General features: G+C 40.1%; 1 protein-coding gene across 1 annotated transcript in view; it reads left to right on the top strand.

Moving 5' to 3' along the window:
- Nucleotides 1–13,444, top strand: part of LOC126249622 (melanopsin-like) — a 191,668-nt gene extending 178,224 nt beyond the window's left edge. The window contains exons 3-4 of the mRNA XM_049951294.1: nucleotides 4,234–4,434; nucleotides 12,328–13,444. Of these exons, the coding sequence (XP_049807251.1) occupies nucleotides 4,234–4,434; nucleotides 12,328–12,769 (643 nt within the window). The 3' untranslated portion in view covers nucleotides 12,770–13,444. The remainder of the gene's footprint in view (nucleotides 1–4,233; nucleotides 4,435–12,327) is intronic.
- Nucleotides 13,445–13,684: the final 240 nt, after the last annotated feature.

Raw genomic sequence — 13,684 nt, 5'->3', positions numbered from 1 at the left:
GTACATTCTGTATATTTCTTCGTGACTGGGCAGATATATATGTACTTGGTGATAATGGCAGATGTTACTGCGTCTGACATGTTCTCAAAATATGTTGGATTCCTTGTCGAAGTTCTGACGTCAGATAAGAGTAAGTTGAAGTGTTTTCTGTAAGATTCTAATTCTGTTTCCCTATGGCTCCTGTAAGCCATGCTCTGCATAACACCCTTATCAGCCTCAGACTTAATACACGTGTGATCAGATAAGGATGGCTCCAACGCCACATGCCATTGTTTGACATAGATACCCAGTAGAATGGACCCAAATTTACTTCTTCCCTTTCGTTCCTGAACGTAGGTTTCCTGCCCCTATTCCGGATATGCAGGTTACTCCAGAGTAAAAATTCAAGAAAGTACTCACCTCTGCTGTTGTTGTCGCTGCTTCCCCACACAACGAACTATCAATTGTTCATTCTGCCGGTAGCAGCTGTCTACCAGTCTCGTCACCTCCTAGAAAAGAGCAGTAAGCTGAGACCAATACCGTTTCCTTCGTGCTGCCTTCCTCACGCTGCTTAATCTGGAAGGTAACTAAGTCCCTGTAACAAGTGTCTGTCATCAGCATGAATGAAATACTGTTCTGATCATAAGTGCATGCCCAGGAGTTCTTTAGATTCATAGCACAAATCAACTTACCTCAATTTCCTCCGTGCCTTGAAACACCCCCTTTGTGCAGACAGGGTTCCAGGATCACGACCACGTCCACCTCCTGTCTTCCTAGCCAACGAATCAGGGCGACAGTTGCCCCTTTAGTGTGTTGCAGGCTTAACTGCAGCACTTGCAGCATCCAGCTTCTAGCCATGGTCGCATCCGATGTGTTTGATTATCCTGACGACAACCTACGAGAACCCTAAGTAAAATTTCACGTTGGATTCTCGCATTACCATCAGGGATTTATTGCGCCCCACTTGGAGCACAAGCGTTTGGCTGTCTGATCAACCATTCTGTTGCTTACACTCAAGTCTTCGGTCCTCTAGTTATGTGCTTGAAATTTACCGAACAGTCTTAGAAGAATTTGTATCATATCTTCCATCACAGCTTCACACTCTTCCTCTTGCCTTTCTATAATATTTATTTTTATCAACTTATTTGCAACTTGGTAGACTACTACATTCATATATTAGTGTGTGTGTGTGTGTGTGTGTGTGTGTGTGTGTGTGTGTGTGTGTGTGTGTGTGTATGCGTGTGTGTGTATGTCGGTGTGTCTGTGTAGTAATGTTTGTATGATGATGATGATAATTGTGATGTTGATGTGGAGAGAAGGGAGACAGAGGAGGCCGCCAAACTTAACGTTCCCATCCGACGGACGAATCATCGTCAACTGTGTCACATGCGCTCACTTCATGAGACATTGTGGAGAGGTTTGGTATTTAAACCAGGACACTGCACAAAATCTGCTGGTCAGAAACCTTACGCAACCACCTCTCCTCCGCTGGCCGGCCAAATACTGAAGGTGAAAATTTTTTCCACTGCCAGGATCCGAACCGGCTTACCCCCGGGTGGAGTGCCACCGCAGAAGCTTGCGTGAGCGACCTTTTTTGTTACATTTTTCTGATTTCTGGTATTTAATTTTTTGTTTCTACCTAGTGAATGAAAACAAAAACAAACAGTACTAACCGTACGGTGCACCGCCGCTTGTGACGCTACTAAAAGCAGATAAACAGATCTCTCTTCAGGTGTTGCCATCCCAACGACACTTAAAACTTCCCCCTTAACCACCCCCCCTCCTCCTAAGGAAACTAAACTAAGATAACTAAAAGCGACCATCGTTCGAGAGCCAACCCTTAAGGGCGATCGGACTGAGGGATAGGAGATCCCAGTAAAAAGGAAACGAGTTCTTTATGTACTTGTTTGCTTTTGTTCTTTTATTTATTTTTAATTTTTTGTTTTTTCGTATTTTATCCGTTCGTTGGTCTGTACGTGCTGGTGCACCGTACCGTGGAAGATGATCACGGATTCATCATGAAATGTGGTGACGGGGCTCACGCCAACTTTTGGGATAGGAGGGCAAGGCGAGGGTCAAGAAGGAATATTGTCTTCAAGTAGATTTCCCTTGTATAGGTCATTTTTACATTTCTTCCAGCTTACAGGTTTCTCTTCTCTGATTAGTAATGGCCTTCCATCTGAACTCTTGATATTCATATCATTGCTCCTCTTTCTTCTAAGGGTCTCTTTGATTTTCCTATTGGAAACATCTATTTTCCTCCTAGTCATCCATGTTTCTACAGTCTTCATTTGTGCTCTGTCAATAACTGCTCAGGTATTCAGCAGTTCCTGCCAATCAGGAACCCGCGAACCATACGCGACTGGAACAGGAAAGGGAGGTAATGACAGTGGCACGTAAAGTGCCCTCCGCCACACACCGTTGGGTGGCTTGCGGAGTATAAATGTAGATGTAGATGTAGAATCTCATTTTTAGAATTTGTATTCCATTTTGCCTACATAATTTATCACTATCCTATGTGTTATCCAATGATTTCTACTAGCTCTTTTCTTCTTGCATATTTCGTTCTCTGCTCTCCTTATTATTTATTTTCTGAAAGCTAACTATTCGTCTTCTACTGTATTCCTTTCCTTCGTCTGAGCAGGTCGCTGCATAATGGTCTCTTTCAAGTTCTCAGTAGCCTCTTGTTCTTCAGTTTAACTAGTCTAATCTCCTCATTATCCTACCTCTGTGCAGTTTCTCCACTTTAATCTGTAGTTCGTAACCATTTATTCCTGGAAGTATTCTGCAGTTTAAAATGTGGTTTTGACCTTCCGTGTCTTCAGATCTCTTCTACGTATTTTACCTTCTTTCCTGATCCTTAAACCAACTCTTTGCATTGATTAACTTAGGGTTCGCCGAAAATTCTGCTAGGCGGCTTCCCCTTTCATTCCTTTCTTCCACGTGATGTTCTTTCCGTCTCTTCTCTTTCCTACTATCGAATTCAAGTCCCCGCCAAACGTAATTCTTCGTCTTCCATAAAAATCTGAATACTTCCCTTTATCTCACCATACATTCTTTTAATCTCTTTATCATGTACGGAGCTAGGAGGCAAATGAACATGTACCTCTATGGTTGTTGGCTTCATGTCTGTTTTGGCTACGACAATGCGTTCAGTTTTCTGTTGATAATAACTTACCACATCCCTATTTTCATATTGTTTACTTGTCCTAATAGCGCAAAACCTCTATTTCATCTTATATTTATTAGCCTCTACCGACCTGATCAGATGTCTTTTTCTTTCTGCCAGAGCACATGTGTAATACCTTAAGTTCAATCTATCCATTCCCCCTTATAAATCTCTAAAACACCTACAAAGTTCAGATACGTAACATTCCAAACTCAGTCTCGTAGAGCGTCAGTATTGTGTTTCCTTGCTGATAACATGCCTGAAGATCCAAATGGCGGCTATTGAAGCTATCTAAGTATCACACACACACACATACGCCCTCGCGCGGTTAGAGGCGCCATGTCACGGACTGCGCAGACCCTCCTGCCGGAGATTCGAGTCCTCCCTCGGGCATGGGTTTGTGTTTTGTTCTAATCATAAGCTAGTTTAATTAGTGTGTAAGGCTAGGGACCGATGACCTCAGCAGTTTGGTCCATTCGAAATGCACACACACATACACACACACACACACACACACACACACACATATATATATATATATATATATATATATATATATATATAATAATTAAGTAACTAATACCGAGGAACACGTTTCACCATGCCGAACGGTCAATCTCCTCGATGTTTAAGTTAGAAGCTGATTGTAGTTAATCTGCGGAATAAGGGATCTCACACAGCGTTGAGGACTAGATAAGCAGTATAGATAAGGCGATTGAGTGTTGCACCATCTGGACATGTGTCCGGTTGTGTAACATTTATTTTGCACCCCTAGTCAGTAAACTTTTCTAATACCAAATAGTGTGTTAATAATAGTGTACTGATAGTGATTGTACGACACAGCAGTTTCATCTGTTCCTTACACTGATTGGGAAATCGCTTCATGTTTTTAAAAAAAGCAAATGTGTTTCGAAATGACGATTTACGACTCTCTTAAAGATACAGAGCAACTGTATTGTAATAATGAACAACAATAACGGGCTCATAATTATATTCGTAATCTAATGTGGAACTTTTGCTTGAAAGTGACTCTGACGTCCTTTGGTAAAGTTAAAATTAATGTGCGATGGTTTGCTTGATTCCAGGCGTTCTGCGACGCTGCTTATTACCGTGTGGGTGTGCCCATTGGCTACTTGTTCCCCACTTTTGTATTGGAACAACTGGACGGATGGTATCATCTGCGACGTGGAGGCTGTTGTTCCTGTAGAGTTTGTGACGGCTATAGGCATGTTGACGCATGCCAGTATCATTATAACCGTCACCGTTATTCATTACCGTGTTCACAGGTTCGTCCCACACTTTTCATAACGGTCGTAATAAAGTGTCGGTTTAATTGACAATAGTATCACTCCATACGTATGTTCACTATTTACTTGGGTATTTTCGTGTAATTTGTCCTTCTATTTAACTAAATACAAAGTGAAGAGAGCAAAGTGGAGAGAAAATGTTCGACGGTGTGTGTTCCATATTGTAAATATTGTGGTTTTATGTAGAAATTCATCTGCTGTAGTGTGGAAAGCTGACGCGATGTGTTATCACCGATTAAGTCTCACTGGTTTCAGTCATAGTTCTAACATCCGACCTCGATGTCGTCGACTCTGTTTCGCCTCTCCGGGTATCTTCGTTTATCCGTACATAGCTTGGAGAAGTTGTGAACAACCAAGTATACTTACCTCATTTCCAGAAGCTGTTTCCTGAATTACCTTACGTTAGATTTTCGCTACCGATTTTAGAAGGTCTGTGGAAACGTTAGTAGCCGTAAGTGCGTTTGCCAACAACATGATGTTGTGTTCCTCTTTCGGTATGTCGAACCTGACAGAATTCCAACAATAGAAAGTTCACATGACTTGGCGACCATTGAGCTTTTCTGGGTTATGACTGGTCGACAGCTTGTTAATTATGGCACCGTTGTCGATGCTTTGTGAATTTGGGTGGCAACTGAATGGCGCTCTATTCACCTCAAACATATGCAGATTCTCTTTGATTACCTACCATTTCATTTAGAGACTCTGATTACAGCACATCGGAATTCGTAGCTTATTGAATTCTCATAGTCAGATCATTTACTGTTTCGGTGTCTCATTCATTTGGCTATTTTTATATACCTAAACTATGCTATACAGTTCATTTCAGTTACAAGATTAATTCTTGCTGTTGGTAGGTTCACACAGGTTAGTACAATTTTTTAAATGAGTAAGGCTTCGAGGACCACATATTCGAGAGACTTATTCAGAAGCAAAAATCCTCTTAATTTTTTCCTCTCCTTGAATAAATTTCTTCATAAACTGTTAGGCAGATCAGATCCTCTGTGTCAAACCCGGGTTATGTGGTGAGAGTATAATTGTGTTTTGTTAAAAGAAACACTGCTGTGGGATTAAGCTTCCTTTCTGGAAAGGACACTGCAGCTATTGCTGAAACATTTGTCAACATATGTTTGCTCTCAGTTCAGCAAGGCATGTTGTGAGCAGCTGTGTGGAGTTTGGAAAATATGTGAGAGTTAGTGACTCGTCGAAATTAGTGTGTATACTTTAGAAAGTTCATCTCATGTGAAAGGCGGTAGTGGCAGCTCGAGTCTTGCTCCAACAGTTTTTTTCATTTACAGAATTCTGTTTTTGAGCTGTCCGCAGATCATGCTTTGTGCTGTTTGTATTCGTTCTCATTTTGTGTCTTATATGAAGAGACGGAAATTTCAAATTATCATTAACGGTTAGCGAAAGTCAAAATCTTCACACAAGCTAGTGGCTTGTAGCATACTAGTGGTCGTCAATCCGGAACTTCTGTCATACATTACTTTGTGTTTGTCTGTAGTAGAGAACTGTACTTTTAGCCCCCAAGGAGTTATCACTGGGTAACTGGTTAGCTGATGATCCTCGCTTCTGACGGGTGAAACAAGTATCTGAGTTTGTTAAGTTATTAACAATAATACAACTGTAAACACGGACGTCATAAAGTCAGTGGATTATTGTTCTTTCTCATCAGATTAAACTTAATTATTTACGCACTACTTTGCGAACCCACTAAATTTCAAATATATTGTTGTTATAAAGTTATAAAAAATATACTTATATTTTGTTGATGTATTTAACCTGGCAATATTAGGGCCAACAGGCCCTGCCTTACATCTAAATTCCGCTCATTTAACGTGACATTCATTATGAAAAGCATATAATGAGTTACATCTAATACATAAGGGACAGTCAAATGAAAATGAGTCAGATGGAGAAAAAGTAAGCAAACTGTTTATTATTTCACAAGTGAGCGCCGTAACTGTCAATAAAGTTATCCCTATGTCGATGTCTTAATGGAAAAATATTTGCAGTTGTCTATGGGACCATGATCGTACCGAGGCATCTTACAATGCTACAAAATTTTCGCTGGGAAGCCCTTACACATCCTCCATGCAGTCCCGATCTCTCCCCATGCGATTTAAATTTTTTGGTGCCCTGAAGAGAGACATTCGTGGCCGTCGATTTTCTTCTGAAGAAGAGGTGCACGCCTGGCTGCAATCATGGTTCCGTTGGCAACCGCAAACATTTATCCACGGAGACAATGACGGTCTTGTCTCACAGTGGTACACTGGTATTAGCAATTATGCCACTAACTTTTGAAGTGATAAACAGCAACTGATTTTTTCCAATCTGTTCCATTTCCATTTGATGGCCCCTTATACTTATAACATTTATAAATTCCTGTAGTGCAGAAATAAAACGCTGTTTAGATGTGTTCGCCAACGGCCTCGACGCAGTAGTAACACCGGTTCCCATCAGATCACCGAAGTTAATTGCTGTAGGGCTGGGCTAGCACTTGGATCGGTGACCATCCGATCCGCCGAGCGCTGTTGGCAATCGGGGTGCACTCCGCCCTTGTTAGGCAAATGGAGGAGCTACTTGACTGAGAAGTAGCGGCTCCGGCCTCGCAAACTGATATACGGCCGGGAGAGCGGTGTGCTGACCACATCCCCCTCCATATCTGCATCCGGTGACGCCTGAGGGTCGAGGATGACACAACGGCCGGTAGTTACCGTTGGGCCCTCATGGCGTCTTCGGGCAGAGTTTAGTTTTTTAGTTTTAGATTAGTTCAGCAACAATAAAGACATATAACAGGAAAGTCGATTTAAACTTCGGTTGCTAGCAGCACTGTACATGTGAGAGGGAGTGAAAGACGAAAACAACATTAACGAAGTTGAAGGAGAAGAAAGTTATGTGCCTGACGAAAAATGACAGACAAATGAGCGTAATGGGAGAAGATGGGATCATTTGCTTTACTGTTTGTCAGAGGGAAAGACCACCCAAATACGTTAATTTTTTAAGGAAACGATATTAGGGTGAGATAGTGAAATTCTTCGGATTATTCTTAAGAGTAGCTTTGTATTTCATTCTGTGCAGAGTCCAGGGTAGCTTCTTCCAAAGGCGGACGGCTGCTATTTAGGAGTTTGCAGATTTTTACGGGTGGACACATCTAGGGTACTAAATACGTGAGACCTTGTGTCTCGATTATAATGAGATGACAGGTGCTTCCCCTCTGATGCTAAGTACTGGGATGCAGAAACGTACGTAGCGTATGGTAGTCAGGACCAAGTCTGGCCGCTACCAACGTAAATGGGCGTGTGAAGCAATGACATGGTTAAATAGACGGACGTTGCAAGTATAATGAGCAGAAGCATTCCTGTTTAGTTACTGAAGTCCAGTGTTCTCACTTCCCATGCAATGTTCAATGCTTTAGTGGGGGTTCCGTAAGACGAGCGATTGCACAGTATCACGGTTCACATCCCCTGGAAAGATATTCCTAAACCTTTTGAGATTATAGAGGAAAGCGTAAGTTCTGCAGGTGTAGCGATATTACCTCTTTATGAACAGTAAAATGTCTTTCTCTGGTTCCACGGTATTTGAAAAAGGTTAGCCATGACGACCACTTTTGAGCGATATCACTTCTATAACATGGTCAAACATATGGTTTCGTTACTGAGGGATTTTATTGTGAAAAATTTCGAGCAAAATGTCGACTTGCGATGAACAGTCTCCTCTGCCTCAAGGTAGCAAGGTTATTTATGGAAGGCTCTGAGGGGATAAGAACTCTAGATGAAAGGCCCTAAACTAAGGTACTTAGCATAGAGGGTACGTTAATGAAAATTTTGAAGTATGACAATAATAATCTTTATATACAATAATCTTTATATACAATAATGTTTATTATTTCATTTTTGGGGTGCTGTACCTGAATCGGTAAAAACAGAACCCTTACAGTATCTCTTTGTTGTACGTAAGCCTGTCCACCTGTTAAGTTTCCTTTTCCTCGGTAATGGTTAGAGGTGTTGAGTTGAAATTAACGTCAAATACCAAGGTATACGACCACTTGGGATGTAAAAATTTTAGCTTCTAAGTCAATACAGTGAAAGATACGGTTATTTATGGCATATATTTCTATACTCGGAAATTCACTCTTCAAAGCCTATAGGAAACTATCTGTTGACCACCAATCATAAAAATTGACAAGAAGCCTGGTTACACAGTGTAAGTAAAGCAAAAAAAGAAAACTGTTAATTTTCAATTATATCACTTTTTTGCCATAGGTTGTCCGTCTGTCTCTCTGTCCGACTGTTAAGGACCCTTTCTCTCAGGTATGGATAAAGGTATCAAGTTGAAATTTACTTCAAATATTAAATCCCACGGTGTAAAACATTTAAGATTCGAAGACAATGGAACCAAAAGATACGGCCATTTACCACGCCTATCTGATACTCGCATACTCAATATTAAAGCATACAGATGGACTATCTGTATAAATAATTAAGTTCGTATGGAATCCTCAGAGCGCGATTCCTACTCGCATTTGTCTGTTTTTTACGTCTCAAATTCAATCCACAGGTTTATCTAATTCATCATCAAAGAAGAGAAAAATAACTTTAACCGTTTTCTGATATCGCCGTCAGTCGCAAAGTGGATGGATCGTTATGACAGTAAACTTATGCATACTGATTTGTATCTGCAGACTTCTAGCACCCTCCAGACTTTCCAGACAATGGCCATCCTTTAAACGCTTGTGTCTGATGGGAACAGCTTTTCAATGGGTCTGCGATAACTAGAATATGTGTAAATTTGAAACGGGTTTTCATCACCTGTGACGTAGACGAGGTTACGTAGCTCTTTGACGGCAAAACTAAATTTTGTTGTACCAAAATTCATTTGCCTTATACTTAATTTTCCCTCTCTCACAACTACTTGCGTCGTAAGGGCTTCCATATCTGAGGCATAAGGAAACATATTTTTTAACGTGGGTGTACAAAAGTAGTCGGAGAAAAGCAAAATTCGGAACTGTGCAGCTGAGTCAGAAGTATAAATTGCAGCCACTCCGCGGTGACATCATCTTCATCACGGACGAGGACGTATTAGCCGTGTCATGCATCGATAGGCCTGAAAATTCAGGACACGAAAAATAGCTTTCATGAAGGTTATAGTTCACCTTACTGCACTGACACTGGTCGTCGAGACACACCAGAGAAGCAACATGTTGGAAGGATAGTTCCATCTGAGATTTATCATGCAATCAGATGTGGTTAGTGGGTAGACACATGCCAAGTCGTGGTATTCCTGCGCAGTAAACGTTAATTATCTTGACTCAGAATGACACGAGGCTTAATGATTATTTGAAACTTATATGGATGGTGACACAATGTAATCTAAAACTCAGACTTCACCTTCCCCAGATTTTAAGATGTTGCTCTGCACATTTATATTTTTTTATATTTTTCTGTAGACCATATATGAGTTGCATTTGGCTCATGTTCAATGATAACTCCTTACTGTAGCAGCTTTGACACTGAGTAATATACAACCGTACCATTTGTAATAAACATGATACCAGTATCTTCGGTATGTTGTACGAGGGCTATTTGGAAAGTAAGGAACGATAGGTCACGAAATGGAAACCACAGCGAAAATCAAAACTGTTTTATTTGCAACGGTTAGCTACACCTTCCAGCTACTTCTCTACACTGCCGCTCAGACTTAGACATCTGTCACAGCGTTGTACCAACTTTTCAATTCCCTCATTGTAGAAGACAGCCGCCAGTGCATTTCGACAATTTTCTACTCTGGACTGCAGCTCGCTGTCTGTGTCAAAATATTGTCTTCATAGCCAGCGGTTCATTTGATCAGAGATGAACCTCAGGGTAGCCAGTTACGGGCTGTATTGTGAGTGATCAAACACGTCCCATTGAAAACGCTGCAGGAGCATCTTCATTGCCCCTGCAGAGTGCTGCTGAGAATTGTCGTGTAGAACTAACCGCATGATAGTTATGTTATGTGGATATCATAGCTTCAGGCGAAATCTTTCGTCAGGCCCTCATACTTGGCGAAGAGACACTGATTACTAGCCATCTTTACGTTCTAACTGTGAACTCAGAACCGAAAAGAGCGACATGATGCGATCGACGGGCGTGCTAGACACAGTGCCCAACGCACCTGTGCAAAGCTTCATCTGATTTTCACCGTATTTTCCATTTCGCGACCGATCGTTCCTTACTTTCCGAATAATCTTCGTATTTCAGGGGACATCAGTGTAAGGTGGTAAATTTTTAATTGCGTGTGAATGACTCGACTCAAAACTATAAAAGCTATTTTTGTAAAGTAAATGTGTAAACTCCAATACCCTTGACATCACTTAAGCGGTTAGTTAATACCATGTCACTTGAACGTATATTAACCTAGGTCATCAGGCACACTTATATGTGGGAGAAGTAGCATATTTTAACGCTTCTGTGGTGCAAATCGTCTTTTAGAAAACAGATCACTTTTGATCAGCCTAAACGGCGTAAGAAATATTCATTTATTTTGTACCAATCATTGAAGCTCGAGTATCTGGCGACCCTTATATTGAATCATTAGTAGAATCAAACAACAGCAACATCTAACTTACATCCTCCTCACATTATAACAGATACGTATGTTATAGATAACCCTACCAGTATCTTATTCGTTATTAACTGGAGATTACTTTCAATTTTCATTTAACTCATCCCCATATAATCCAGCTGTGAGATAATTTAGAAAAGTACAGTCTTCCATAGCCGATACTAAGATCCACAGTTTCATATGGCGTTTTAGTTCTTAGGCAATATTTGCTGCCTAATGTATCCTTGGCTGCCGCGGGGGTTATCATCAGAGACCATGTAAACAGATAACTACTCGCATGGGCGGTAACTTTTTCCATTGCGGTATACAAAAACTTCAAACGTTGTAGTAGTACGGAAGACAAGAGCAACTAAAGTATTCAAAAGATTAATATAGTGTTAACTGGAATTCATCGCTCTAACTTCCGATACAAGGAGATTAGTGAGACCCATATGCAATCCATGCGGCAGATTAAATGCCATTTGTCTGATCACGGGGAAGTCTTAGGTTCTTTTTCACGCTAGTTGAGACAAATGATGAGCTGGTCCCCAGTCTGCGGCTCAGACTTGTTGAATCTATGACTCTCTTTTACTTAAATGAATCATTCATTTTTTTTGAAATTGGAATAATTACTTTGTCCTCACACAGGCATTATATCTAACGATTTCTGCTTCGTCCGAGTCATTCCTTTGTGGAGCGTCTTTTTTTTTTTTTTTTTTTTTTGGTCTTAGAGTGTATTTTCATTAGCACTAAACGAAAGTTTCTGTGGATATTCATGTAACACTTGTCAATATCCAGTGATTTACGAAAGATAGTGGGGTGAGTATTTGAATCATAATTACTGATCCTGACTAAATAAAGACTTTTCTGGATAAATAAAGCCTTTATTCGTATACAGATTTGATATTATTCCAAAGTGGATCGAATTGTTTCATGCAGTTCGTTTGCAGGTGGATTTCGCTGTGTGTTGCTTTCCTTGTAGACAAACTGTTTGCGTCATTTTACATCAAATCTTCCCAGTTATTCAATGTCAGTCATTACTTCTGTTGAATTCGGACCGATTTCTCCATAGTCTCTAATGATGTCTCCCCACAATGTGACGAAATGTTAGGTCCAAGACGATGATCTAGAACTAATAAACCAAATGTCAGTGAACATAATTAAAATAAATTCAGAGCAAATTTTAGGTCTATTTCAGAAGTTAAACTTTTGGAGAAGCTACAGCTTTGCTGCCCAGATTTAGAGTACTTTGATAGATCATTCTTCGTAAGGCAATTTTGACTGTTTCAGGGAGGCAGTGGCTGTGAAAAAGAGGCGGCGCTGCGACGAATCGCAGCAGGTGATCTTCACAGTACGCTGCCCGGATGGTAACCACCTTTCTGCACCGAGAGCCATAAATACCAAGTCTGCTCGAATTGTTCTATACGTGACGGGGGTGTACCTCTTCTCATGGGCTCCTTATACGGTCTTATATATAATTAAGTCATGTGGCTATTCTTCTCCAGAAATTAATGTCATTTATCGTCTCTGCTTCTCGTTTGCAAACATAAATTACCTTATCAACCCATTCTTGTATTCGTGGAATAATTCTGCCGTCAGAAAATCGATCATTAGTTCTCTTAAATGTTTAGGTGTAGTGAATAAACAGAAAAATGACGTAGGTAGTAGAAGTTCTTCATCACGAATCAGCAGTGCCGTCCCAAGCGGTCCTTCAGCACACGGTATAAGATGAGTGATTTCTAATTTAGGCTATATATCACCATAGTCAGAAACAAAAAGTATTTATTATTCCTGAGTTAACTAAATGTGATTTTTCACCGTGAATTATATCTGATGCGTGTATGACACAATGAATATCACACAACTGTGGTCGAATAAGAAAACTGAAAGAGTGCCGAAATCTAGTTTCCCGAAAAAACGGTGCTTTCTCGAAGATCTTAAGTGTATATTGCGTATATTGCGAGAAGAGTTTGTCTTTAAATTAAATGTTTGTCATAACTATCGAAAAATAAATGTTATGCAGCTTTTAAAACCTAAACCGAAGTTTCTTTTTTAGCATGAGACATTGCTGATACATTTAATATCAAGACGTATTTCACCTAATTGCTGTCATATAATGAGTCTGCCGGCTTTGTCGAACTGTATGTAATCTGTGAACATCTAAAGATAGCAAATAGCTTTTATAGCGTTGAATATCTTGGGAACAGCGAAAGATTATTGACTGAAGATGGTTAAATCATTTGCGTTTCAATGTGTATTTTCCATTTAATGAGCAGAAAACAGGAATTCAACTCTCCCCAATAGTAATAGTTCTTGAAACAGTATTTTAACAGTATTATGATTTTGTTACAATTTGAACACAGTAATAAAGAAATATTTTTCTACTAAGTTTCTAAAGTACTCTTTCGTTCACGATATATGTATCCTGAGAGGGCATCTAAAAGCTCAGTCAAATAAATGTTTTTCCTCAGTTAATTTGACGAATTATTTCACGTGATCCTCTCCCTAAAATGACTGTGATAATATGGTGGTTTACAAGAACACAAATAACGCATTTATTCCGATGTATAAAATCTGATCCCAAGCGAATATGCACTACAGGGAATGATAAATTTCCTTACATTTACGTAAAAACAAAGACATAGTT

Source organism: Schistocerca nitens, chromosome 3 (assembly GCF_023898315.1).
Source record: "Schistocerca nitens isolate TAMUIC-IGC-003100 chromosome 3, iqSchNite1.1, whole genome shotgun sequence".
In the NCBI taxonomy this organism is placed as follows: Eukaryota; Metazoa; Arthropoda; class Insecta; order Orthoptera; family Acrididae; genus Schistocerca; species Schistocerca nitens.
Note: the sequence above shows the minus strand (reverse complement) of the source record. Positions and strands in the feature narration are given on the sequence as shown.